The sequence below is a fragment of the Erythrolamprus reginae genome, chromosome 1 (genome assembly GCF_031021105.1).
Source record: "Erythrolamprus reginae isolate rEryReg1 chromosome 1, rEryReg1.hap1, whole genome shotgun sequence".
In the NCBI taxonomy this organism is placed as follows: domain Eukaryota; kingdom Metazoa; phylum Chordata; class Lepidosauria; order Squamata; family Dipsadidae; genus Erythrolamprus; species Erythrolamprus reginae.
Window position 1 is genome coordinate 58978046 of NC_091950.1, and position 27996 is coordinate 59006041.

The 27996-nt window shown below is 37.3% G+C and overlaps 2 protein-coding genes across 2 annotated transcripts in view; one reads left to right on the forward strand and one right to left on the reverse strand.

Annotated features, from left to right (window-relative positions):
* Positions 1-12: 12 nt before the first annotated feature.
* Positions 13-27948, reverse strand: TDP1 (tyrosyl-DNA phosphodiesterase 1). Its single transcript, XM_070753670.1, has 15 exons — positions 26482-27948; positions 23618-23661; positions 22757-22812; positions 21436-21532; positions 19644-19678; positions 13694-13786; positions 11445-11615; positions 11003-11081; positions 8985-9167; positions 8042-8090; positions 7888-7954; positions 5597-5704; positions 4880-4982; positions 2301-2409; positions 13-225 (listed from the first exon to the last, which is right to left on the reverse strand). The coding sequence occupies exons 1-15, from the start codon at positions 26996-26998 to the stop codon at positions 152-154; spliced, it is 1785 nt and encodes a 594-aa protein (XP_070609771.1). The 5' UTR covers positions 26999-27948; the 3' UTR covers positions 13-151.
* Positions 27834-27996, forward strand: part of EFCAB11 (EF-hand calcium binding domain 11) — a 44305-nt gene continuing 44142 nt past the window's right edge. Inside the window, exon 1 of the mRNA XM_070753683.1 lies at positions 27834-27996. Coding sequence (XP_070609784.1) covers positions 27919-27996 — 78 coding nt within the window. The 5' untranslated portion in view covers positions 27834-27918.

Genomic DNA, 27996 nt, shown 5'->3' on the forward strand with positions numbered 1-27996 from the left:
TCACAGCCATAATAATAACCCAAAGTCTTTTATTTTATTCAAATATTTTTTTCCAAGTGTAAAGATATATAATAAAATGTACAGATAAAGCATAAAATCTGACAGGTATTCAAATAATTCTGAATAAAAATTCAGAATTATTTTAAACTATTCATTTCGGAACCCACATATTGCCATGTGTATCAGGAGCTTTGGTGTAAGGAATATTCCAAATCCATGGGCGGTCTGCAAAGCAAATGAAAAGGACAGATTTATACCACAGAGAAAGATGAACTGAGAAAAATTAAATTAGATTCTCCCTTCCTAAAATTCTTTATATTAAAGCTAGCCATTTTCTTATCCACCAGTTAATCTTAAATAATCCAGTATTGCCACTTTGAAACTATGGAAATGTTTATGAATATGTTTTACTTGAAATGAGCTTATAAACTTACTGCTTCATAATATCAACTCTTTAAAACCATCTTTAAGTAGTGAGCAATGTTATATATAATAACCCTAAAAGCAATTACAGAGTCAAAGGTTCTTTGGTTATATTTGGTCTTAAATGGAGTTGCACTTCAAAAGTGAAGTGTTCAGAATCATTTGGGTAGTTTCTGTTGTCATTTTGATTGCAAAAGCGTAAACACGATTGATAATAAATGGCTTCAGCCAAACACTAACCATGAGTGACAGAAAGGTTTCGTGTTATCATTCATATTTTCTGAAAAATGGCCAAGAAATCATAAATTCTGCCAGGGTATGTAAACTTCTGAACACAACTGTTCAGTTGCAGCACCATTACACAAGTGAATCGTAATTGATAATCTTAACACTTGAATCAGCATTCAGTATGCATTGGCAAAGAGGTAATGATATGTAAAAATTTCAAGATTCAGCTGGACTTGAAAACAAAATCTTGTAACAATTGTAATTTAAGCAGCTGTCATATGGTATCTAGTTAAGAAATGTGTTTGGAAATTTCTTCACAAAACACAAAATTCTACCTACTTGTCTCTTTTGGCCTTTCTAACTCCTCTTTTCCCAGTAATCTACAACTGCATGTTCTTTATTATTTTAAATAGTTTTCATTAATTCAAGTGGATTAATTTTACTTATACAGTGGAACCCCGACATAAGAGCTGCTCTACTTAAGAGCAACTCGAGATAAGAGCTGGGAGGGGAGAGATATTTTTGTTCTACTTACAAGCCCAAATTCGAGATACAAGCGCCAAGGAGCTGTCTCCTGAAGCCAAACGCTAACTTCCGCGTTCGGCTTCAGGAGACAGCTGCGAAGCGGCGCGCGTGTTTTAAAAGGTTGCAGCCGGCCTGGGGGGCTCGGGGGGGTGCTTGCAGCTTTCTTTCTTGCTCTTTTTCTTTCTCTCTTTTACCTTCCCTTCCTCTATTTCTTCTTTTCTTTCTCCTTCCCACCTTCTTCCCTCCCTCCCTCCCTTCACTCATTCCTCTCTTACTCTCCCCTTTCATAAGTTTCCTTGCTTCCTTCCTCTGTTCCTGTCCCTTCCCCCTTTCTTTCTTTCTTGCTTTCTTTCTTGCTCTTTTTCTTTCTCTCTTTTACCTTCCCTTCCTCTATTTCTTCTTTTCTTTCTCCTTCCCACCTTCTTCCCTCCCTCCATCCCTTCACTCATTCCTCTCTTACTCTCCCCTTTCATAAGTTTCCTTGCTTCCTTCCTCTGTTCCTGTCCCTTCCCCCTTTCTTTCTTTCTTTCTTGCTCTTTTTCTTTCTCTCTTTTACCTTCCCTTCCTCTATTTCTTCTTTTCTTTCTCCTTCCCACCTTCTTCCCTCCCTCCCTCCCTTCACTCATTCCTCTCTTACTCTCCCCTTTGATAAGTTTCCTTGCTTCCTTCCTCTGTTCCTGTCCCTTCCCTCTTTCCTTCCTTCCTTCCCACCCTCCGTCCATTCATTCACCCATTCCTCTCTTGATCGCTTAAAGCCGGTCCCTGGTGCAAAAAGGGTTGGGGACCTCTGTCCTACAGGATTGGGTGGCAGAGAAGTTGAACATATGTAAATTTAAAAGTTTAAGAAAGTTTACAAGTTAAGTGAAAGAAACTTCATTATTCATTTATATGTACATGTACATTTCTTCATTAAAAACATGTCTTTCTGCATAATTTAGACTAACTTTGTGAGTTTTTTGAGGGCCGGAACCAATTAAAATTATTTACATTAATTCCTATGGGGAAAAGTCGTTCGAGATAAGAGCTGCTCGACTTAAGAGCCCAGGTCCGGAACGAATTAAACTCGTATCTCGAGGTACCACTGTATGCAGAAAAAATAATTATATAGAAGGAGAATACCTTACCTTTGTTTTCATACTTTTCAGGAGGCAAATCATAAGGAACAGGAAATGACAATTCTGATGTATTAGCAAACATATTTTCCTTTACTTGGAAATACCCTGTATTGAAACCCTAAAAAAAAAAGAATATTGCATTCAACCAAAATTCAAAAACAAATACAGTAATATGATGCCTTTAGTAACATGCTGCCAATGTGTATATTAGGTAGGTTGTCTAAATAGCAACTATAATCAAATAATTAAAGTATCAGCAATCTGCTATAATTAGAAGCAGACAATCTATTACTCAATAATTATTTTCCTTAAATTAAGTAAGATCTCCAAAAACCAACTTAACTTTCTTAATTTGAAACGAAGAAGTGTTCTACATCATACTATAGGTTAATTCCATTAAATAATGAAATACAGTGATACCCTGTCTTACAAAATTAATTGGTTCCATGACGAGGTTCATAAGATGAAATGTTCGTAAGATGAAACAATGTTTCCCATAGGAATCAATGGAAAAGCGATTAATGCGTGCAAGCCCAAAACTCACCCCTTTTGCCAGCCGAAGCGCCCGTTTTTGCACTGCTGGGATTCACCCAAGGCTCCCCTCCATGGGAAACCCCACCACCGGACTTCTGTGTTTTTACGATGCTGCAGGGGAATGCCAGCAGTGCAAAAATGGGCGCTTCGCTGGCAGTGGAAGTCCGGAGGTGTGGTTTCCCAGCGAGGGGAGCCTCAGTGAAATCCAAGCATCGCAAAATCACAGAAGTCCGGAAGTGGGGTCTCGAGGACTGCCAAATTCACTGCATCATTAACTTTGTTAAAAAAAATAGTCACAAGTGTGGAAGACAACAGAGTTAGTAAGGAAGCACAAGATAGTAAGAAGCAGGAAAAAAGGTGAAGAGTTTGCATTGGACTTGCCAGTTATGTCATAAATATATCCTGTGTTGGGTCATTTGTTAAACATTCATAAGTAATTGTTTTACTATGTCTAGATAGAAACATAGAAGACTGACAGCAGAAAAAGACCTTATGGTCCATCTAGTCTGCCCTTATATTATTTCCTATATTTTATCTTAGGATGGATATGTATGTTTATCCCAGGCATGTTTAAATCCAGTTACTGTGGATTTACCAACCACATTTGCTGGAAGTTTGTTCCAAGGATCTACTACTCTTTCAGTAAAATAATATTTTCTCATGTTGCTTTTGATCTTTCCCCCAACTAACCTCAGATTGTGCACCCTTGTCCTATTAATTCCTATTAAAAACACTTCCCTCCTGAACCTTGTTTAACCCTTTAACATATTTAAATGTTTTGATAATGTCCCCACCTTCCCTTCTGTCCTCCAGACTATACAGATTGAGTCCATTAAGTCTTTCCTGATACGTTTTATACTTAAGACCTTCCACCATTCTTGTAGCGCGTCTTTGGACCCGTTCAATTTTGTCAATATCCTTTTGTAGGTGAGGTCTCCAGAACTGAACACAGTATTCCAAATGTGGTCTCACCAGCACTCTATATAGTGGAATCACAATCTCCCTCTTCCTGCTTGTTATACCTCTAGCTATGCAGCCAAGCATCCTACTTGCTTTTCCTACCACCCGACCACACTGCTCTCCCATTTTGAGACTGTCAGAAATCACTACCCCTAAATCCTTCTCTTCTGAAGTTTTTGCTAACACAGAACTGCCAATACAATACTCAGATTGAGGATTCCTTTCCCCCAAGTGCATTATTTTACATTTGAAAACATTAAACTGCAGTTTCCATTGCTTTGACCATTTATCTAGTAAAGCTAAATCATTTACCATATTACAGACCCCTCCAGGAATATCAACCCTATTGCACACTTTAGAGTCATCGGCAAATATACAAAGCTTCCCTACCAAACCTTCTCCTATGTCACTCACAAACATATTAAAAAGAATAGGACCTAGAACAGACCCTTGTGGCACACCGCTTGTAACCTGTCTCTGCTCAGAATACTCGCCATTAACAATAACTCTCTGATGTCTACGCTTCCACCAGCTTGAAATCCACTGAACAAGTCCAATCTTCACTAATTTATCTATCAGCTCTTTATGTGGAACCGTATCAAAGGCTTTGCTGAAGTCCAGATAGGCAATATCCACGGCACCACCTTCATCCATCTTTGATTCTCAAATAAAAGTCTGAAAGCTTGTGTCTTTAATGACACCATTGCACATTTTATTATAGCCCTCAAAGAACCCACAATTTATTTTAAAGATTGAAGTGTAGTCACTGTCCCGAAAAAAAATATCCTGCTGAATAAAGGATAAAGAGTGATTAGATGACCGGGAGAAATAAACAAATTGGTGATTCAGATAAGCCTCTTTTCCTAGCATTAAAGTATAATATAGATTTGCAATTTAATACAGCCGTTAAATGAGCCTACATAGTGTTGGGTAACTAATAATTTTCTTCAGAACTGAGCTATTCATATAAAAATACTTTTCTTTTTACTTTCTTATGCAAATGTATTTCTGACATTCTTGAGCAATAGATAAAAAAAGCAACTTGGCTCTGTTTGCATTCATTGCAATCTGGCGTTGGATTAAAATGAACTTACAAACTCTGAAGGCAGGAACAGAACTCCTAGTTCATATGATCGGATCATCAGCTGGGTGCCATTTTTCTCAAAAGCTCCCCAAGCAGCCTTGGAAAGATTGGCACTAAGCAGGCATAAACAAAAAAGAGAAGAAAACAGTTCTGTTTGTGCATAGAATGCAAGAATTTGGAGAGAAAAAAAATAGGAAAAAATATCCCATCCTTGATTTAGGACCATTTGTTTGGAACTGAACGAAGGGACTCACCTATGCCTGAAATTACAGCTGTAGTAGTCATGTGATCAAAATTTGGGTGCTTGGCAATCTACTTGCATTTACGATGGAGGCAGTGCTGGGGTAGAACTAGAGACTTGGGACCTTTAGCAGCTGCCACCTTTCTTTCAGTCTCAGTGCGGCCTCTATTAGTAACCACATCATGGCCAGTGGAAATTCCCAGCCTCCCTCCACATTCTGCAGTCTCAGCTGTGCCCAGCTTGATCTTCACGATATTCCTCCCTTTGCTGCCAAGGTGCACCCAGTTGCTGGCTGTGCCCGCTCTTCTTCTCAGGCCTCTTGCACTGTTCTCCAAACTGTGCCAGCCATTCTCTGTGCCAGATGCCAAGGGGAATTGTGGCAGCTAAGCGATGCAATCACATGACATCTTGCTTTACGACTGCATGGCTCAGTGATGCAAATTTCAGTCCCAATTATAAGCCGAAGACTAGCTGTGAAAGACTTACCTTGTCACTAGAAACCATGCAATCTTCTGGAAATCCAGGGATGCTCTCATGTAAGTTTTAATATGTGGCATTGCATGACTACGACCTGAAGTTTCAGCTGACCATTTGCTTGGGTTAAAACAAAAGAAAAGAATTTTTCAGATTAAATTAGAATGCAGCTGCGAGAGCAATCATGGGCTTTCCCCAAAATGCCCATGTAACACCAATACTCCACAGTCTGTATTGGTTGCCGATCAGTTTCCGTTCACAATTCAAAGTGTTGGTTATCACCTATAAAGCCCTTCATGGCACCGGACAAGGGTATCTACGAGACCGCCTTCTGCCGCATGAATCCCAGCAACCGGTTAGGTCTCACAGAGTGGGCCTTCTCCGGGTCCCGTCAACAAAACAATTTCGTTTGGCGGGGCCCAGGGGAAGAACCTTCTCTGTGGCGGCCCCGGCCCTCTGGAACCAACTCCCCCCGGAGATCAGAATTGCCCCCACCCTCCTTGCCTTTCGTAAACTCCTTAAAACCAACCTCTGTCATCAAGCGTGGGGGAACTGAGACAGCTCCCCCTGCCTATGTAGTTCTAGTGCATGATATGACTGTATGTATGTTTTTTATATTGGGGTTCCTTTGCTTTTAGATTTTTAAATGTATAATTGTTATCTTAGATTTTAATTATTAGATTTGTCAATATATATTGTTTTTGTCACCGTTGTGAGCCGCCCCGAGTCTGCGGAGAGGGGCGGCATACAAATCTAATAAATAATAATAATAATAATAATAATAATAATAAAAAACCCAATATACGTTTTTAGATTCTAATTCCCAGGATATGATACCCATAGCAAGAAGTATTTTTTTCCTCCTTGTTAAAAACTGAGTATTATTTGAAATATTCTAATTTGGTGACTTCAAGATGTAATGGTGAATAGCTTCTATCCATCCCAACTAAAAAGGTTCATTCCTGATGGCAGGGGATAATGGGAAACATAACACAACACATTTGAAGAATCTGGTTGATTTCAATTACACAGTTGTGGTTAAGTAAAGGTAGAGGTTCCCCTCGCACATATGTGCTAGTCTTTCCTGATTCTAGGGGGTGGTGTGCTCATCTCTGTTTCAAAGCCGAAGAGCCAGCGCTGTCTGAAGTCATCTCTGTGGTCATGTGGCCAGCCTGACTAAACGCCGAAGATGCATAGAACACTGTTACCTCCCCATCAAAGATGGTCCCTATTTTTCCACTTGCGTTTTTACATGCTTTTGAACTGCTAGGTTGGCAGCAGCTGGGACAAGTAATGGGAGCTCACTCCGTTATGCAGAGCTAGGGATTTGAACCGCCGAACTGCTGAGCTTTCTGATCGACAAGCTAAGCGTCTTAGCCACCAATACGGTTAAATAATGTAATGTAATGTAATGTAATGTAGTTAAGTAATGTAAATAAACATTCCAACAGTTGATAGGAAAGACAAGATACCGTTCCAGTTATAGTTGGGGTCAATTTCAGGTGGCCAATATAGTTGGGGCCACCTGACTATGCTCCAGTGCTCCAAGTATATTGGGATTTAAACTCTGAGTGGAATTATTCCACTTAGCATGGAATAATACCAGTTTGAGGAAGAATGATTTAGATATCCTTACCAGTCACATGCAAAGCTGTAATCTACACCATTCCAGTAATTATAGATCAGAATACACAGATATACAGTACAGAAAACATTGTACTCATGTTTTTCAGCTTTCCTTTCTTAGTTTAGCTGTTCATACTTTACATCAAAAGCCATACTTAAATGTTGAGGAGTACAACATACATGAGTGGATATATATGAATTCAATAGGGATACATATTAACTTTTGTTAACTTTTACTGATGTGTATATGTTGGCATTTGATCTATGGATATAATTTTTTTTGGTTCTGCTATGGGTAGATTGATTATATTCAACTAGTAGCTTTTTATAAGCTTAGAGGGAAATTTCAAAACTATTGCACACAAGAGAAAAATAACTAATCTTTTCCATTATGAGTTTGTTTGAAGCATAAGATGTCTCTTTGGTTTCATTTTTGGAAAATCAATTGATTGGCACACTGTATAACTAAGCCATTTTTAAAAAGGCTAATAATTACAACACATCTGAAACTCAATTCATATAATCTCTGTTTGGATTTTTATGATGAACATTCTGAGCCAAATCTAATATTAATATCTTTCTAAAACATTTTAGAAAGGTAAAGTACATTAAGTGTTTAATGTTTGTTTACATCTTTACTTTAAAACATTGACCTCAAAGGCAGCATCTTAACTTACTGGAAATAAGAGTGTAGCCAAAGCTGCTTTTGTGCAGTTTGCATACTATATGGCAGCGAACCTCCAGCTAAAAAAGAAAGAAAAAGTTAATTATTTAATTTTGACATGTGGCATTACAATTTTATTATCAGGCAGGAATATATATATATTTTACCTGGATAACCTTCTAAACTCTGTCTCACATTTTCGACGCATGGGTAAATCTAAACAAATAAAAGCAGATGTAATAACATGTAGTGATAACAAATGCATCATGCATGTTATACAATTTACCAAATCATCAAAATACTACTGCCAAGTAACAGCATGAGTATATACCAGTCATGTTTGATACTGCTATTCATTTGCTGAAAACTCATCTGTTATGTTTTTCTGAGATTCGGCTACAATTTTTTTTAAAAAAAAATCTAACATAGAGACTAGCTTCTGAATAGACTTTTGTTTATTCAAAGCATGACTTGACTAAGATTAGTTGAATCAAATATACATTTTGAAATCTGAATACTTAAAAAAGTGAAGTAGAGATTTTGTGGAAATGAACAACATATTTTCAGTAAGGATGAACAACCAACAGACCCTGGCTATATTTTTAAAATTTGATGGTGAAATAGCTAATTTTTTTTGGTAGTGCCATTATTTGCTCTTCATTTCTCCATAGCAACCAATCAGGAAGCTGCTTTCATATGTTCTCCTAAGTTTTAAGGGTAGAGATGGGAACAAGAACCTCCATTTTGAATCCTGCCTTTGAGACCATCAATCCCACTACAATAATTCAAAAGCAGCAATTTCTGATCATACTGGGTAAGGCCTTAAGGGGGAATAAATGGTAGCAGCATGACTTCTGACTGATTCATTTTTCAAGACCTTTTTTTTTTGCAAAGAAGTGCCCAAACTATTTTTTTGAATACTGGGCTCTAGAAGATATATGCATACACACCCACCCACACATTTCAGTGTGTGTGGGCTGGTGCATTTTTAACAGTAATATATTCTGTAAATAAATGTCCCAGTAGCAGATGCTCTAACACTATAAATACACACAGACACTCTTACACATGTTCAGACCCGCACGCATGTATGTATCAAGTGGCCAATACCAGATGGATAGGAATTTCATTTGGAGGAGTCTTCAACTTGCTTCCTAAACTCCCCAAACTTTCTCTAAATTCTGAACATAGCCATTTGGACTGATCAGCTCCCATTGATCCAATACTTGAAAATTGTCCTATTATAGGCCAAGAATCTTGATTAGGTATTTGTGTTGCATATTCCTTCAGGAGCTGTTTGGTGGGGGGAAACAGAAACAACACCAAAAAAATATTAACACTTTATCACTTTCAATTATTTAATTAAGTAGCAGATGAGACACAAAAAATCATTTATGAAGACACTACTCCTTAATTAGTTACATATGTTCAGTATTATATCCAACAGACTGCAATTATTGCAGACATTTGTGCTGAAATCTTATTTTTCTGAATAGCTTGCAGATATGTTGAGTTTTAACTCTTATATTAGTGAGCCAGCATTATGGCAGACACAGGCTAACATATTCACTGTTGTTAGGGGGAAAAAACCCAGCATTCAATTTCTACTAAAAACCATTTTTTATGTAGACCGGCCTTCAAGGAAACTAGCAATTGTTAATGCAATCCAAATACACTTTTTTGGGACATATTTCTGAGTTACCCAACAATAACAACAATAATAATACAGGGCTGCCTAATTGGAACAATTCAAGATGGTATGCAGTATGTATAAAACATTTATTGGTTGACTGACCATTATGTTTATCAAATTCTAATCTTGCCTGCAGAGACTGCAAAAGTAAGCCTAAATCTCTTATGGTTCTGCTAATTAAATAATGTATAATGTAGTGTATGTATAATGCTAGGAAAAATGAAAGGAACAGAAAAAAAGAACAAACAGCAGCAAAGTGAATGAATCCAATTCTAGTGGTAATGGGCTCACTGTTGGAACACCTGAAGAGTCAGTTAGATTAAAATAGAATTGATTTATTGGTCACGTATGATTGGACACACAAGGAATTCATCTTGGTGCACATGCACTCAGTGTATATAAAAGAAAAGTTGGGGATAGATCATCCAATTCAAATCTGTATAGTCATCTATACAGGGACTGAATTTAAGATGTATAATTAATCAATTTTTGAAAATAATTTTCACACTAAAATGATGCAACATGTTTAATTAGACACAGAATTCAAATTTTATAGAATATTCTTCATTCTTTAAAATTTTCATTTTAAAAACTTGAAATATGTGACATGCTTAGATAGTTCATACTTTTCTACTTTTCTTTCTATTATTTTTGCTTACATCTGTGTATTGTTTTATAACTTGAGAGTCCAAAATGCCTAATGCTGAAACAAACAGGGTTTATGTGTATATGATGAATTCTCCTAACAGTTTTTAAAGTCTGAAGGTTATTCTATTAGGAAAGCTGCTAGCAATGAATTTTTCAACAATGAGCCACCAGATTACCTCTTCATAAGATTACCTCTTTACCACTCACATTCCTTCCTTGAGGTAGATGGACGGTGTAGATCAGTGATGGCAAACCTATGGCATGGGTGCCAAATGTGGCACATGGAGCCTTATCTGCTGGCACGCGAACTGTTGCCCTAGGTCAGTTCCAATGTGCCGGCCAGCTAATTTTTGGCTCGCACAGAGGCTCTGGCAGGGCGTTTTTGGCTTCTGGAGGGCATCTGGTGGGATGGGGGAAGGTGTTTCTACCCTCGCCTGGTTCCAGGGAAGCCTTTGAAGCCTAGAGAGGGCAAAACACAAATCTACTGGGTCCACCAAAAATTGGGAAACAGGCCATTTCTGGCCTCCAGAGGGAAGGGGGATGCTGTTTTCGCCCTCCCCAGACATTGAATTATGGGTGTGGGCACTTGCACATGCTCAATAGTGCACACCCACTCTTTCGGCACCCGAGGGAAAAAAGGATTGCCATCACTGGTCTAGATGAACTGTTTCAAAACATGAAATATAAATATTTACAAATATTTACTTGGAAATATTCCAGTTCCTTCACAGTTTTACAAACGTTTATCAGAAATGCAGGAAAAATGACAGGCATAAAGATTGAATACCTTTCTCAGTTTAAGATGACCCCATTTTTCTTTTTCATTACCTTGGTATCGACCTGGAGTTGACCCAATAAGATATACTCTGCATAAAAAATAACCACACAAAATTGACTTCCCAAATTGTTTCACATATAATACAATTTATTTCAAAACAGTTATTTTCCCAAACTGCATTACTGCTTATTAAAAAACCTAGACACATCTTCACAAAAAGCTTCTATCTAAAGTTTAACTTAAATTACTGAACATAAGAACAAAATGCTTTTCAAACGAAATATTGACATTATCTCTAGTAACCAACTTACAAAAATGTATCTTAAATGCTCTATTGCAATGAATGCAATTTTATAGTTTAAAAATAGCTTCTATTGAAACACATTATTTTTATAGAAGTGTAATGAACATTGAAACTGTGATAAATTATTTAATACATTGGATTATATACCTTGTCTCTGAAAGATCATGTTGCTTAATTATTTCAACCCACTCCATCAGACTAGCAGATTTATAAGATATCAAATAGCTTATTAGATCTGATTTAAAATTCGTACGAGATTCACCATCAGACTCAGCGCTCCCAGGAGGCAATCTTGGATACAAAGGACTTAGCCATATTCTAAAATATTAAAAGGCAAAGCAATAAAATAACATCAACAAGCGCATATTATATAGTTTAAAAAGAACTGCGCCAAATTTAGCAAATTAACATATGAAATACCAAATCAACAAAACAAGGACTACTACAGAGTGTGGGAGAAATTGTACAATTGGGTGGAAATTTAAAAAAATGCATAGTAAATGGAATTGTAAAACATCAACTTTTTATGCATATAGGGAATTGTAAATGTTCAGTGTTGTTTGTATGGTGTTTAAATGTTTGTATGTTAAATAAAATCAATAATTTTTTTTTAAAAAAAGAAGGAACACTAACATTCACTTTGTATTTTTTTGCAAAGCAAAGTTAAATTCAGTTATGACATCCTTCATATTCTATCAAACTTGTTTTATGAACATTTACCGTGTCTTGAAATCATACAGGTAGACCTTGATTTACAACCAGTCATTGAATGGCCATTAGAAGTTACAATGGCTGCAGAAATAGTGTTTTATGACCTGTAAAGTCCTCTGGTCATTGTAAAATGTTCTTCTGCCTCCCTCCCACATCACGTGATACCAACTCCCATGTCATAACAATCTGGGTGATTAGCAATCTGTTTGCACTTTTCACCAATTGATCATGTGATTGCCATTTGCAATCTTCTCTGATAGCTTCCCCAAAAGCTCTGTGGGGAACTCAGTACAGGTAGTTGCCAGCTGCTGCCACCTGCCAAGAGGGCTTCTTCTCTTATCTCTGTGGGCTGGTTGAAATTTCTGCCTGCTGAGGGGAATTTAATTCCTTCAATGGGGTAAAGAAATGGAGCTCATATACTGATGATTTAGTTCCATGCCATCAATGAAGTTCCTTTCCATGTGTAGCGAAAAACTGACATCTTCCCACAGAATGCTCACACGTGCATGCACCATGACTGAAGTTGCGTACGCAGCACACCAATAGCGGCAGTAGAAGCAATCTGCCCCTGCTTCAGTTATATAAATGATATGGGTTCTCTTATAAGTAATGGGTCCTATTTGCAAATACATCTGGACTTTTTATAAACCTTTCCCCACCATATTGAGTACTCTATCACTGCGTGAAGAAAGAAAAGGAAGTCTGTAAACATGTTGCTCCCATGTAAGTGTTAAAGAGGAAGAATAAGGAGTGAATGAAGACCCACAAAACCCCAGGTATCACTTAACAGAGACTGGCATGTGTAGCAAGGTGCATAATATTTTTTTAAGTTTCCTCATTCATAATTTATCTTTGTAGCAAGGAAAGACAGACATGCAGAAACTTAGAAGTTCAGGACAGTCTGACACAAGTAACTTTCATTAAGTCGATCTTAGGGTATTAAAGCAATAGCCTTGGATTATATTTTTTATACTGATGAATGAAACGGGGCATACAGAAATGGGTCAATAGCCATTATGTAGAAAATAGCCAAACATTTTCTGTCATTTTCTCTCTAAAAGCACACATCAGGAAATACTCTATCTTGAATAAAAAGGTGTTTTTTTAATCTTTCTGAGTTATATGAGAAATAGAGCAAAGCACTATCTCAATTGTAGACATCAACTATAAGAGAATATATTCACAGCGTTTTTCTATGAACTGTAGAGAACTGTAGAGAACTCACAGAACCCACTACCACGATAGAAATTATGCAGTGATTTAATTAGATTCATTATAATTTCAAAAGACACCTTCCATATTTTTCAGAGTATAAGACACACTTTTTCCCTCCTTAAAAAAGGCTGAAAATTTGGGTGTGTCTTATATTCCGAATATAATTTTTTCAAAGCTTTTTTCCAGCCCTAAGAAGATGCTAAGATGTGGGAGCAGGACCAAGATCAGGAAGATCCCAATGTACCACCTACAGTTTGGGCCAATTACCGTACTCTGAGTTCAATTATAGGATTACTTTTGTGGGACAAACTGGAAGAAGTGGTATTATTTAGACTGCCTTATACTCCGGAAGTAATAATTGATATATAAACAAAAATACGTCCTCTAAGAATAACCAACTCAGTAATTGTGAAGACATTAACCATGGCATGCAGTCATGGACCAAAATATCCAATTATAATTTTTCTTACCCTTGTGTTTTCTGGTACCAATCATCAGCAATAAGATTGGATGTATGTATCACCACCCGAAAGCCTTCTTCATAATTCAACAACATCATTTTTCTGTAAAAATAATTTAAATATCCCCAAAATAATTGCATATCAAATACTATACAAATTTCAAAAACCAAGGCCAATAATGAAGAGCACATTTACATAAAACCATGCAATAGAGCTGTAAAAGAGTTGCAATGATATTGATCCATTTGAGTCCCTAAAATTTTCCTTCAAGTGTGATAATATTTTCTAAATGGAGATCTATTCCAATCTTGATTATCCAACTGATTGGCTGGACTAAATGTCTATCAGCCTTATATGTGGACCAGACCAGGAAGCAGACTACAGGGAAGGAAAAAATAATTTCATTAGACTATTGTAAAAGATTCATGCAAGTCCCAACCTTCCTTTTATGCTCCTGCAAAACTATAAAGGTGTCTGAGTATTTTCTTCCTATATTGTTTTGTGCTGGAATTCTTTTTGCTTTGTTGCTCTAAATACATTAATATTTTTGGGACATCACCTTTATAGATGCTCCTATATAATATTACTATTGGAAAGATTATATTGACAGTAATTTATGACAGATCTAAACAAGAAGACAAGTGCCTAATACTACTATAATGTATTATTTACTAATCTCTTTCCTTTAGTGCATTTGGCCTTTATATTATTCATAACTTCCAAACTTGGTAAGAATTTTCTTCCTAATTACCAACTGCCATTATATTGAACAATCTGAGTATATTATAACATGTATGCCATTCACTATATGCTATATAGTGCATAGAAGGCTTATGCAATGTTACAATACCATTTTAATGCTCTTACATAATTTTGAATGGCTCCAAAATTAGGATTTTGTAATTCTTAGCGAATGACAAGTATGCTGGGTCTATTGGCTATAGCGGGGGCCTGTCTAAAGCATTAGTTTTGCTTTAAAACTTGTATAGATTATTTGAAGAATCAATTAAACATATACAAATTTCAGGGACTCTAATCTCTCCATTAAAAGATTTTAGCTTCCTGGAGAATAGGGCTTTCAAATAATTGACTACTATATTGTCTATGAATTCTCCACTGATATAATATCATTTATTTTTAAAGAAATGTTATAAAAGTATTTGTCATTTTAAATAGCTACTCTAATTTCTACAGTGTGCATTTAATATATTTCATTATAAAATGTACCCTAATATGTGATCGTTTCCACAATTTGAAATGTGATCCTGTTATGCGAGTCTGCGGCATACAAACCTAATAAATTATTATTATAATTATTATTATTATGCCCACCCACTTAAAAAATTGCTAAGTAAGTCACCTGTTCTTTTTATAAGCTTGGTTTTGTGTACATTTTAAAAAGTAATTAAATTAGATTCTAAATAGAAAATTTAGGGTTTTTTTTTGCAAAGTTAGGTTGCCTTAGAAACTGGCACCTGAGAATCAAAATGTACTGAAGTAAAAATATACCTAGTCATATAACTGACTTGCTGCATATTACATATGGTTCTGCTAGTGTTAAAAATACATTTATAGTTTAGAAATTAAAGCAAAAATGTCTTTAGGAGTTGCTTAATATGCTGCAAAATACAGTGAACAGTAAAGCCTAAAATAATAATAAAACAATACTATCTGGGAAAATTGTTTGAGAAAATATTAATTACCTACTTGTAACAAAATATGCAACAACCATACAAATTTGGAATTTGTACAGCTGGCTATGGAACCAACTGTCTCCGGAGATCCGCACCATCCCCACCCTACCGACCTTTTGGAAAGCTGTTAAGACCTGTTTTTTCCGGCAGGCCTGGGACCATGACTGATTGAGAGTATATATGGTTTTTATGAGCTATTATTATGCTTTTATGCTTTTGCTGTTGTTGATAATGTAACCTATTTTTTACACTGCTTTTTAATTGTTGTTATGATTGTGAGCCACCCAGAGTCCACTGGAGTTGGGTGGCATTTAAATTTCACTAAATAAATAACTAAAATAAATAATTTGTATTTTAACAAAACCTAATCCTGTCCTAGGGCCACTCAAAGGAAATTTGAGTTTACATACAGTATATACGTATAGTACTTTGATTAATGGTTTATAAAATCACTTTTGAAGGATAACTAAGGTGATATTGGAGGTGGTTGATGTTTTAAAGAAGTTCCCATCTCCACCCCATTGTACATTGATTCCTTTTAGTTGACTTTTGCTCATTTTAATCTTAATATTTATAATTTTATTTAATGTATAAGGATTGATATTGCAGCTTTTTATCTTGTAAGGAGCCCCTTTATAGTGAGATGGGTAGCCTAGACATTTACAAAATAAAATAGAATAGAGCAGAGCAAATCAGAGCAGAGCAGAACAAAGGTAGTATATAGTAGGTAGTGCAACTTTTAAGACTTGTGGACTTCAACTTGTAACAAAAGGCCCTCACCCTTTTTATGTTCAGCAGCGCACTTAAGACTTGGCTTTTCGCCTAACCACTGGGATAGGATGGGATCCCCCCCCCCTTTTAACAACCCTGTAATCCCTTGCATCAGGGTGGAGATGGGGCGAATAAATTAAGCTGAGAATTTACTGGCCAGATGCCCTTCCTTATGCCTACATGGAGTTCACACCAGATATTTTCTCTTCAAGCCCAGAAAGAGAAATATCTCCCGCTACCTAGGATCGAAGTCACAGCTTTTTCATTGGGAGGCGAGAGCTCCAGCTCTGGGCCACCATGCCATTCTGGATAGGATGAGATTAATGAGATGAAATTATAGGCTGCATGTGAAAGTTTAGCCATGGTGACAGATTTTGATTTGCTTTAACTGCATCCCCACAGTCATGTGATCAAAATTTGAAAGCTTGGCAATTGGCATGTATTTATGATATGTATTTATGACAGTTGCACTCTCCCAGAGTCATGTAATCACTATTTGTAACCTTCCCAATGGCACTCAACAAAGTCAATTGGGGTAAGCTAAATTTGCTTAACAACCACAGAATTCACTTAACTGAAGTGAGTTCCTTAAGTGTGGCAAAAAAAATTGTAAAATGGAGCAAAACTCACTTCCCAACTACCTTACCTAGCAACATAAATTTGGGGCTCAACGGTGTGATTGTATGTCGTACAATAAACGTTTTAAATAAATAAAAAAATAAACATAAACAGCACTAGGCTTTACTTAACAAAAAGGAATTTGCTAAAATTAATCATTCAAATCCTATTTTAATATCGCAAACATTTTATCCGATGAATTGTTTAAAGCATCAGTCCTATCTTGTTTTATGGCTTTATAGCGCATTAAAGAAAAAACCCCCCCTACACGAGCCTGATTCCCACAAAATGCTAATGTAATGCTTTTTTTTCGTTTGGTATAGCATAATTTGAAAAGGCACACAATGGGCTAGTATTGTATGTAAACCAAACAATATGAATACATTTGCAGAATGTGGCTGTTGCCTCCATGATTTAATCTGTCTTGCAAACAGAATTATAAGTAACTATAATTCCAGAAAAAGACACATACATACATGCCATTATGGACTCCAAGGAACCTTTGCCTTTCAAAACTAAAGTATTGTATAGGCCATTATGGAGAAAAAATAATTAAAATATCTAGTACCACTGTTTCTATATTTTTAATATTCCAATATTTTATGTCTTAAATATGAAATTACGGCATAAATGAATTCTAATGTTCTGTAATTCAGGGAATTTATAATACTATGATAGTGGGGAAAATGTGCTACAAAAATGCAATATTGCAGCTATCTTTCCTGATCACAGGCTGCCAGCAGTTTGGGTCTCACCGGCTAAGCCTTCCATCCTTCCGAGGTTGGTAAAATGAAGATCAGATTTTTGGGGGACAATATGCTGATTCTGTAACTGCTTAGAGAAAACTGGAAAGCACTGGAAAGCGGTATGGAAGTCTAAGTGCCATTGCTATATTCCTGAATGTCAGAATATTGTTAGAAGTCATAGTACTATGTACAGAATATAAAAGTGTGAATCCTAGTCAGTAATGTCTGTGGACCAATGTATAAAGACGATAGAACTGGTCTTACACTCTTCACCAACTATTTGTAAAAAGTGCTTTGGATCTTGCAAAAGTGGGTCACTTCTCCACTATTCATTAAAACAAACTCCTCCCTTTCAGGCTTTGGTGAATCCCTGAGAAGAAAACCCATTTTTAAAAATGAAACCCACTCGTTAAAGTCCTTCTGATATATTTTCAAAGTATCCATAGGTGTAAGATCATGTATGTAACTGGCGCCTGGGAACATCTGACACAAAACACATCAAAATTAAAATGCGTCTGAAAGCAACCTATAATACTGTAAGCCTGAATTATTTTATATAAACTGTCAGTATAACTGACATCTGTATTTTCAACATGAAAAGAGATTTATAGTATTGAACCTTTTATTATAAGGCCATGACCTTATAACAAAGCATTTTCCTTTCCAGGAGAAAACCTTCTCATATATTGATAACACCCTCAAGCAACCTTCACCAAGTGTAGCTACTTCTGAGAATTCTGGAAGGGGAATGCTAAATGAATTAGGTTTATTAATTCAAAGAGTGTACAGATTACCCTAAAATACTGATGGTGAACTTTTTTTCCCCGTGTGCCAAAAGGGCGCATACGCATGTTACTGCATGCACACATGTGCCCACCCATAATTCAATACACTCCATGTGCCTGTTCCTGTGCATGTGACACCCCCCATACCCGTGCTGCTCAGTTTCCTGTGCATGACCCCCGCTGCCCAGTTTCCTGACATCTGGTGGGCCTCGTAGGCCCATTTTTTGACCTTCCCAGGCTCGAGAGGCTTTCTTGGAGTCTAGGTGTTGTGGTTAGCTCTGGCCCTGCTCCTGCCCCAAGGACTGTGGATGTGGGGGAGACATCCACATGCTGCAGGCCTGTTTTGCCCCTGGTGGAATCTGCTGATGAAGGCTCCTCTGACCAAGAAGACATGAGTGACAGGGAGGAGGAGAGTGGGGAAGACAGCTCAGAAGGAGATCAATTATCTAGCTCCTCCTTGGATTCAGAACAAGAGTTAATGATACAGCCACGCATGCGGAGAGCGATGCATAGGCAACAACAACTGAGAGATTATTATCAAAGAAAATGAGGCCACCTGTGGTTGGGTGGTGCTGTGGTAATTAGTGAGGCTGCTATAAATAACAGCCTCTGGGTTTGGCCATTGTGGAGGATTATCTGATCGTTGGGTTTCGTGACTGCTTTACTGACTTTGACTTTTTGTGTGCTGATTTCCCCCCGCTTTGAAACTAAACCAGAGCAAAGTGTGTTTCACTTTGTGAAAGAAGAAGGACTGTGAATTGCCTCACAGCTGCAAGATAAGTATCACAGAACTGATAAGGGACTTGTACCAATTACCAGTTTGTTTGGAGACAAGTGCTCTTTGCTATACCAAAAGAGGGCTTGGTTTAAGTGAATTTTCATTATAAAGAACATTGTTTTGAATTTTCAAACGTGTGTGTGTCTGAAATTTGTACCTGTGAATTTTTGGGAGGATTCTACCAGAGAGCCCGACAGAACACTAGGGAGGGTGAAAATCCCCTCCCCCGCCCCTCTAGAGGCTGAAAACGCCCTACCAAAGCCTCTGCAGGAGCCGAAAATTAGATGTCCAGATATGGCTCCACATGCCACCTGTGGCATGCATGCCATAGGTTCACCATCACGGCCCTAAAATAATATTTTGTAAAGCAAAAGAGCTGGAGAAGATTAATAATGAGGAGAGGTAATGGGCATATCAAGGTAATTGGCATTTTATTTGTATTTTCTCAGTACCCAAACACAACAGCATGATTGTAATTACACTATACAATCACAGCAGCATTTATCAAAGTAATTACTGTAAGATATTTCTATAGCAGACATTCAGCATTTATGATAAATTACTTACGTGTGGTGGGTTCCAAAGGCAATATCCAATTTTGCCTACAATAAGAACATTATTTAAAGATATGTTTTCCAGTATAGGGCACATGTCATTATATGAAAATAATACTACAAATACTTTTTTGGGCTTTATATTGATGCACTCTGGTGGCTGCTACACAAACTGCATAGTAGACCTCTTATAGCTAATACTAGACAATATAATCTTCAATTCAAAGATACTTCATACATCATTTTGTACAATAAATTGTTGCACATTCATTTTAAATTTCTCAGATTGTAACTCAATGCCATTATCATCCAGATGAGCTGAAGCTGCAATTTCCAATGTTCCCAGTAAGCAGTCATAAAGACTGAGAATTTTGAGAATTACATTCCAAATGTGGATAACAAAATGCCAGGTTAGGGAAGGTTTAAGTAGAACATTACTTTATCCATATCCTGTCTTTATTATTTTTAGAAATAGTGCAAGGCAGAAAACATAGCTTTCTAGTCCTAGTTTCTCCAAAGCAGCCATTCTGTGAGGTGAGTTGGGCTGAATGTGTGTTACTGGCCCAAGCTCACCCAGGCTTTATTATGCAGTAAAACTTTATTACTGTATGCAGTAAAAGAGAGATGAACGAAGAAAACATGAAAAATTAGGAAAAAGAACTCCTTCACTTTATTGGTGTGTGTGTACTGTGTTTTCCCCAAAATAAGATCCTATCTTATATTTTTTTGAACCCTGAAATAAGCACTTGGCATTATTATTATTATTATTTATTAAATTTGTATGCCGCCCCTCTCCGTAGACTCGGGGCTGCTCACAGCAGTAATAGAAAACAATATACAATACAAATCTAATATTTAAAAACTAAAAACCCATAATTTTAAAAACATGCACACAACATACCATACATAAACAATATAGGCCTGGGGAAGCTATCTCAGTTCCCCCATGTCTGACGGCAGAGGTGGGTTTTAAGGAGTTTGTGAAAGGCAAGGAGGGTGGGGGCAATCCTAATCTCCAGGGGGAGCTGGCTCTTCCCCTGGGTCCCGCCAGACGACATTGTTTAGTCGACGGGACCCGGAGAAGGCCAACTCCGTGGGACCTAACTGGTCGCTGGGATTCGTGCCATGCACTCAAAAGCTGAATTGGGCTTATCAGGGAATGTTTTCTTTTGGGGTAAAATGAATGTATGTTTATATGTATGTGTGCGTTGTGGCTTAGAGGTTATAGTAACTGCCTGACAAGGCAAACAGCCCAAGTTTGAATGCCAGAAGAGTATGGCTCTCTGATGAGAACTAAATACGTAGCTTGAAATAGATTTTTTTAAAAATTTATTAGATTTCTATGCCGCCCTTCTTCTGAGACTCAATCTCCCTTTATCAATTTTTTTAATGTACGTATGTATGTGTATCTATGTATGTATGTGTGTGTATATATACTGTATGTTCATATAAAAAGAGACTTGTATGTTTCAAAATTATGCAGCATCCCCAAGATCACATGATTAAAATCAAGATGCTTGGCAAATGATTCATATTTATGATGGTTGCAATGTCCGGGGCTCAGGTAACCCCCTTTTTGTAACTTTCTGACAAGCAAAGGCAAAATTCACTTAACAACTATGTTTCTAACTTAACAACTGTAGTAATTCACTTAACAACAGTGGCAAGAAAAGTCATAAAATGGGGCAAAATTCACCTAACAATTGTTTCACTTAGCAACTCAAATTTTGGGCTCAATTGTGGCCGTACGTCGAGGGCTACCTGTGCATACATTTGTTAAATGTAGTGATAATAAAAGTAATTACCTGGCATAAGCGAACATTTTTATAAGGGTGAGCATCTTCATGTAGCTCAGCCTTGGATTCTCGCTTCTCTCCATGGACTATTAATAAAGGTTTGTCCCTAAGATTAAGAAATATATATAAAAAATTCACCTAAACAAGGCTCTAATTATTAATTTGAAGCAGCTTAATTAGCTTAGAAATATTTTGAGTTACATTCTCAAGGATAATTGTGAAATGTTTTATTTACACTGTTTCCCTTCCCCTTTAAAAATGTAACCTGCATTCCCAGCAGCATGGGATGATCAACTTTATCTTTCCACTTCCAAAAATGCTAACAACTAACATAGTATAATTACATAGTTATTCCTGGAAAGCAAACGTAAGCATGAAAAAAGCTGTTGTGCATTGCAAACACAAAATAGGGTATCCTCCCTTTCCCACAAGGATTCTAAAAGAAATTTGTAGCCACACTTTATTTTCTCTTCCGTCTTCATCCTGACATTTATAAATGTGATGACTTAAAGAGGACAGCACAATTCAGCACCACACAATATAAAGGAGAATGGTAGGAAAAATTAAAGGGAACAAAAATGAACAGATGTATTTCTTCACGGGGAGGGAAAAGAGGTTGCTTTTTCTATGTGTTGCTCAACTTTATAAACAGGCGGGGGAAACTTATTTCACAAGGCATTGGGACTACATCTCCTGAATTTTCAATCATATCTATCAGCCAATACTGGCTATGTTTTCTTGTAACTGAATATCTAATAGGCAAGTAACAATATCTGGGTTCTCTCACCCTTCAATAACATAATTTGAACATGACACAAATAGTTATGAAAATAACCCCTGCCATTTTGTGCCCAAGGCACAATCCAAGGAGCCTAAAAGTTAAATAGGTTCTCTAGAAGTATACATGTAAATGCTACTTTTCTACCATAAAATATCAAAAACAGCTATTGCTTCAATGGGATTACAGTATTTTACATTAATTCAGAGAAAATGGATATTACCCCTCGATTATTAATGGAGATGACAGTTTATTTAACAAGAGAAAACATTTTTATAAATACATTTGAAATATATTATGTTTTTAAATAAAAGTTATGCTAAGAATTAAAGTTCGTCAGTGCAAAAATGTTATCTCTTTGTTTTCTCCAATGAGTGACATCTTCTAATGAAGGATCTATACTTTTGCTGTATCCTTAAATTAATTTCTCTTATCCAATGTAGCAAATAACACATTTATCTCATCATACTGGCCACAACAATAAATGTAGCACGCATGAATTAGAATTACAAAATGGAACCTGAAATTAAATACCAAAACTCTTTTATGTACCTGAATTCCTTTGGATATTGTTGGACCAGCCATTCCACATCTATACAATAATTAAACTTTGCCACAGGGAAAAAAAATTAAAAGAGTTTTCAGAAATCAAAAGGGAAGGGAATGCAATATTAAGCCTATCAATGACAGCATGTTAGAAGTTGTACCGATGTTTATACAGATTTGTATGCTGCCTTATCCATAAGACACAAATGTTCTAATATATTAGAAAATTAACAAATGCCATTCACAATGTACAAAAATAGATGCAAAATTTAAGCTGGGATTTAAGCCTAATTGCACACATTCTATTAATTAATGCATGGATACTCTCTCAAGAATAAACACTAATTAAAGAGTTTCCCACATTGTCGATCCCACCTTATATTACTTAACAGCAACTACTGCAAATCTGCTTGTATTATTAATGTACAATCTTGATTTGTTGGAGAATAATAAATAACAAATCTGGGTTCCCAACTTAGAAAATTTGAAAACAAATGAAAAACATCACAGTTCGGTTATATTTTTACACTCAGTGATCTTGACAAGAATCAAAGAGCAGGACTACAAAAGTAGTTCTTAAATTAAAACATTACAAATATTGATTTACTACCACTAATTAATAGATTTCTAAAGAATAACTAAGCTCATAAATGTATTAATATAAATTGATATACACAATTTCATGACTCTTATAACTACCACCTATTTTGTAATACTGGTCAATAATCATTCTACCATAGCTTTTGGACATTTTTATTATGCAAAGCTATTTTAATTATACATTCTAAAAGACTATTCTGAATATTGACACTACTACAGAAAATATTATCTCTATCTTATATTAAAAAGACAATAAATAAAATGTACCTGAGCAGAAGATACAAGAGTCCCAAAAAGAGGAGATAAAATATCTATTATAAGTAAAAAAAAGATGTGTTGTGAGTACAGCAAGCATGCCAACTGAAGTGGTAACAGATTTTTGTTTAAGCAATGTCAAGCAACTAATCCTAGATTTTGCTCAGGTCAGGCTCACACATTACAGGAAACCCAAACCAAACAAATTATATGACTTATAACCATGATGCAGGAATACACACATAATAGCAAGAACTGTTTACTGCAAAAACAAAATCAATGATATAATTTTCTGGTTTATGGTTAAGAATGTTTATTTTAACATGCTGTGGGAGTCCAACCATTTTTATTTACATTCAACAAACTACCATTTAATAAAGGCAATTTGAATATACAGTGATACCTTGTCTTACGAACCCCTTGTCATACAAACGTTTCGAGATACGAACCTGGGGTTTAAGATTTCTTTGCCTCGTCTTAAAAACCCTTTCCGTCTTACAAACCTGAGCCTGGGTCTGTGGGCTCTCTTACTGCGCCTGCGCTCTCGTACTGCGCCTGCACTCTCTGACTACAGAAGGGATTCCCCTGCCTTGTGACTGTCACCGCCGGGATTTCCCATTTGCTGTCATGGGAATTCCCCGCCCCCTTTTGCTTGCACCTGAGGCGGGGAACGCCGGAGCTGCCCCATTTCCCTGCCACTTTCCCCTCTAGCCCTACGCTTCCTCTGCTCCTCGCAGCCGCCCCATCCTGCTGCCAAAATCCCCCCAATCCTGCCGCTTCATTCGTCCCATCTCGCTGCTAAAATCACCCCTCCAAAAGTTTCCTACACCACTCCAAATTGCCTCCAAAATCACTCCCCCAAAAGCTTCCTATCTTGCCCTAAATTGCTCCAAAAATCGCCACTCCAAAAGCTTCCTAAGCCACCCCAAATCACTTCAAGTCTTCCAAACTCACCTCTCCTTTCAAAATGCCTCATTACTCCTTGCTGCCTTTCTTCACTCCATTTGCCTTCGTTAGGACCTCGATTTGGGTGGCAGAGGAAGCGGCTAGAGGGACGATTTTAGAAGCAATTTGGGGCAAGATAGGAAGCTTTTGGAGTGGCGGTTTTTGGAGGAATTTGGGGTGATAGGAAGCTTTTGGAGTGGCGGTTTTTGGAGGAATTTGGGGTGATAGGAAGCTTTTGGAGTGGCGGTTTTTGGAGGAATTTGGGGCAACGTAGGAAGGTTTTGAAGGGCGATTTTGGGAGAGATTTGGGGCGGCGTTAGCCTTTGTTAGGACCTCCATTCCTCGCTTCTCCTCGCTGTCCGTCACCGCTCCGCCTGCCGCTTTTTCTTTAAGCCTTAAAGTTTGGATTTTCCTAATGGGCTTGCACACATTATTTGCTTTTACATTGATTCCTATGGGAAACAATGTTTCGTCTTATGAACTTTTCACCTTAAGAACCTCGTCCCGGAACCAATTAAGTCCGTAAGACAAGGTATCACTGTATATTCAGATATGCAGATTATATATTAAATTGCAACATAAATAACTTAAGAGCCGTGGTGGCGCAGTGGTTAGAATGCAGTACTGCAGGCTACTTCTGCTGCCTGCAATTTGGCAGTTTGAGTCTCACTTGTTCAAGGTTGACTTAGCCTTCCATCCTTCCGAAGTGGGTAAAATGAGGACCCATATTGTTGGGGGCAATATGCTGACTCTATAAACCGCTTAGAACACTGTGAAGTGGTATGTAAGTCCTATTAATATTATTAAGCAGCCTCCCTCACTGTAGCCAACTAAAAGCAGGTAGGTCTATTTTTAACTAATTGCAATATTCTGGTTTAACCAAATTAGGGGAAAATGCAGCTTGCTTACATTTTATGATTTAAACAATATAAAATTAAGGTTGTTTTTGGTCCTGGTTTGGTTTAAACCATAACAAAAAACCTACAAATCCTTAGTTTTTTGACACAAGGTTTTAAAAATTCACCTCTGCTGGCAGGCCTGGGGCCATTGAGCATCTTGCTCCGGCCATATTGCAATGGAATGCATGTGGATAACTGGTTTGTTTTTTAAATGGTGTTTTTAGACTAGGCATAGATTACTTTAATGTTTGGGTTTCTCACATGTTTCTTATTGCATTTATTCTGTTTTGTAATCCGCCCTGAGTCTATAGAGAAGGGTGGCCTAGAAATCCAAATAATAAATAAATAAAATATTCAATTGAGATATGGGTAAGAATAGAACCTGCTTGCAGATTTACCAACCAGCATATGCTGGAAGCAAAATAAGGAAGGCACTAAATTAAGATATATATTTAGTATTTTGATACAGTTTAAAAAGGATGGTTTACAAAAACAAGCGATCCAGATATCAAGCAAAATATAGCAATTCTATTACGTATTTTTTTATTATTTTCGATTGAGTTCATTTGTATTTTGCAATGCCTGTCATAAAGCACAGAAAAATGTAATCTTCTGGGCCTTTTGATCATAAATATAATTGATTGGTTGGAGCCAATTTGGTAACTATGTAAGAAATTCTTAAGCTCTTCCAGTCTTTCTGGGTCAGTAGGTACATTTTGTAGAATCCACCAATTTAGTTTTTAAGAATACCTTTGGGGTATATGTGGAGCTCAGAGCCATTGTTGAAAATGCAGACTATTGAGATTGATATTCCATAGCATGCTAGTTTCTCATCCATTTTTAAATAAATTAATGGGTTTAAAAAAAACAAAAAAACAAATAGGAAGTTTCCTTGGGTGTAATGTTAGGGCCTCGGGTTATTACTGTATTACATTGCTTATATGCCAGCTACATGTATCATTGTTTCAGAAAAGCAAAGTAACATGGTTAGGCACATTTTCCCCACAGTATTTTTGCCTTGGTACTGCTTACCTTTTATATGAAGGGCACCAGAATTGTATTTTGACTTAATTCCTTTGACTTTCGTGAGGAAGAATCTGAAAGGGTTCTGCCCATTCAACAGATCCCAGGTGTCCTGCACTTCAGACGGGTTTGCAGACTTGTGACTTGATGAAATCTTACTAGCTGTTGGTTGCTCCATGAGTGTACCACTCTCTGCTTTTCTGACTGCAGTTTTTGCATCTCTATTTCCACTTGTGGTTTTAAGATCCTCATCTTCACTACTGGAAAGACACCAGCCAAAGTCTTCCTGGGTAAATTTTGGATCGGAGGTTTCCTTCTGTGGAAAGTTTCCAGCTACATATTTTAGAGGAGACATTTTTCTCTTGTGAGCCGCCTTCCTTGCCTCTGAGCAAGAGTTGTCACTCTTTTTATTTTCTTGGACTCTTTGCGTCACAGAGGTAGAAGGTTTGTCAGACTCAATTAATTCATCCATACTGTCTTCACTACTGGACAATGTCCATTTCCCATGCTGACTTTCCTGAGACATGATAATGATACTCTATATATCAAGGAGGAAAAAAAAGGGGGACAGATCTCCAGGAAAACCCAAAGGAGGGAGGAGACTACTTCTCCCACCTCTTCACACTGCAGAGGTCCCTTCGGTCAATGAGCTATCATGCTGTGCCTTCAGTTTTCAACACATTCCCATTCAGAGGCACCCAAATAGAATTCAATTGTATTTGGTTCTCTATACACTCCGTTCCTAAACAAGTTCGTAGCAGGCGAACACGTTTTTCTATCCTTATAATTCAATTAAGGGAAAACCATAATCGATATAAAAACAGATTAATAAGATATGCTGGGCAGGTGACAGTACATGAGGATAATTCAATGTTCCAAATTTAGGGGTTTTAAATCGTTCCTCGCATCTATATGCTTAAATTCCATCGCGAGCCACGTCGCACATTTCGTTAACATCGAGCAAAAAATGATCGCGGGGGCTTGTTCGTATAAGAGAGAAAGGAGGGAATAGACATCAAACCCGAACAAGCTACAAGGGTAAGAAAAGAAACAGAAAAATAACTCCCCCAAACACCCCAAGAGGCAACTTCTCTCTCACTGGTGGCTTCTGCGAATGAACTGCGATTCGCCACTGAAAAGGCTTAAAAAAGATAAAAAGCCGCTCTAGGCAGACGAACTTCCTCTTCCGGGTAAAGCTTCCTCCCCATTGGACCCCATGATTGACATCCCTTCGCTACCAATGATTGGGCCGTTTATCGAGAACTTGAAAGTACGAACCACCAGCTTTTTCCCGCCCGACGAGGCCTCCAATGGGTCTTTCTCACGCCTTCGGCCGCTTGACAAATCCGCATTTGACTGCCAAAGAGGAAGTTGAGGGAAGTTGAGCGTCGCTCCGTTGCTAAGGGAAACTTCGCTGCAAATTGGCGGTGCTTCTGATGTTGACAAATGTGTGCGGCTCCTAAAGAAGCGGCAAAATCAAAAGATTGCCCAGCCGAGAATTACCGCAAAAAGCGATGGATTAAA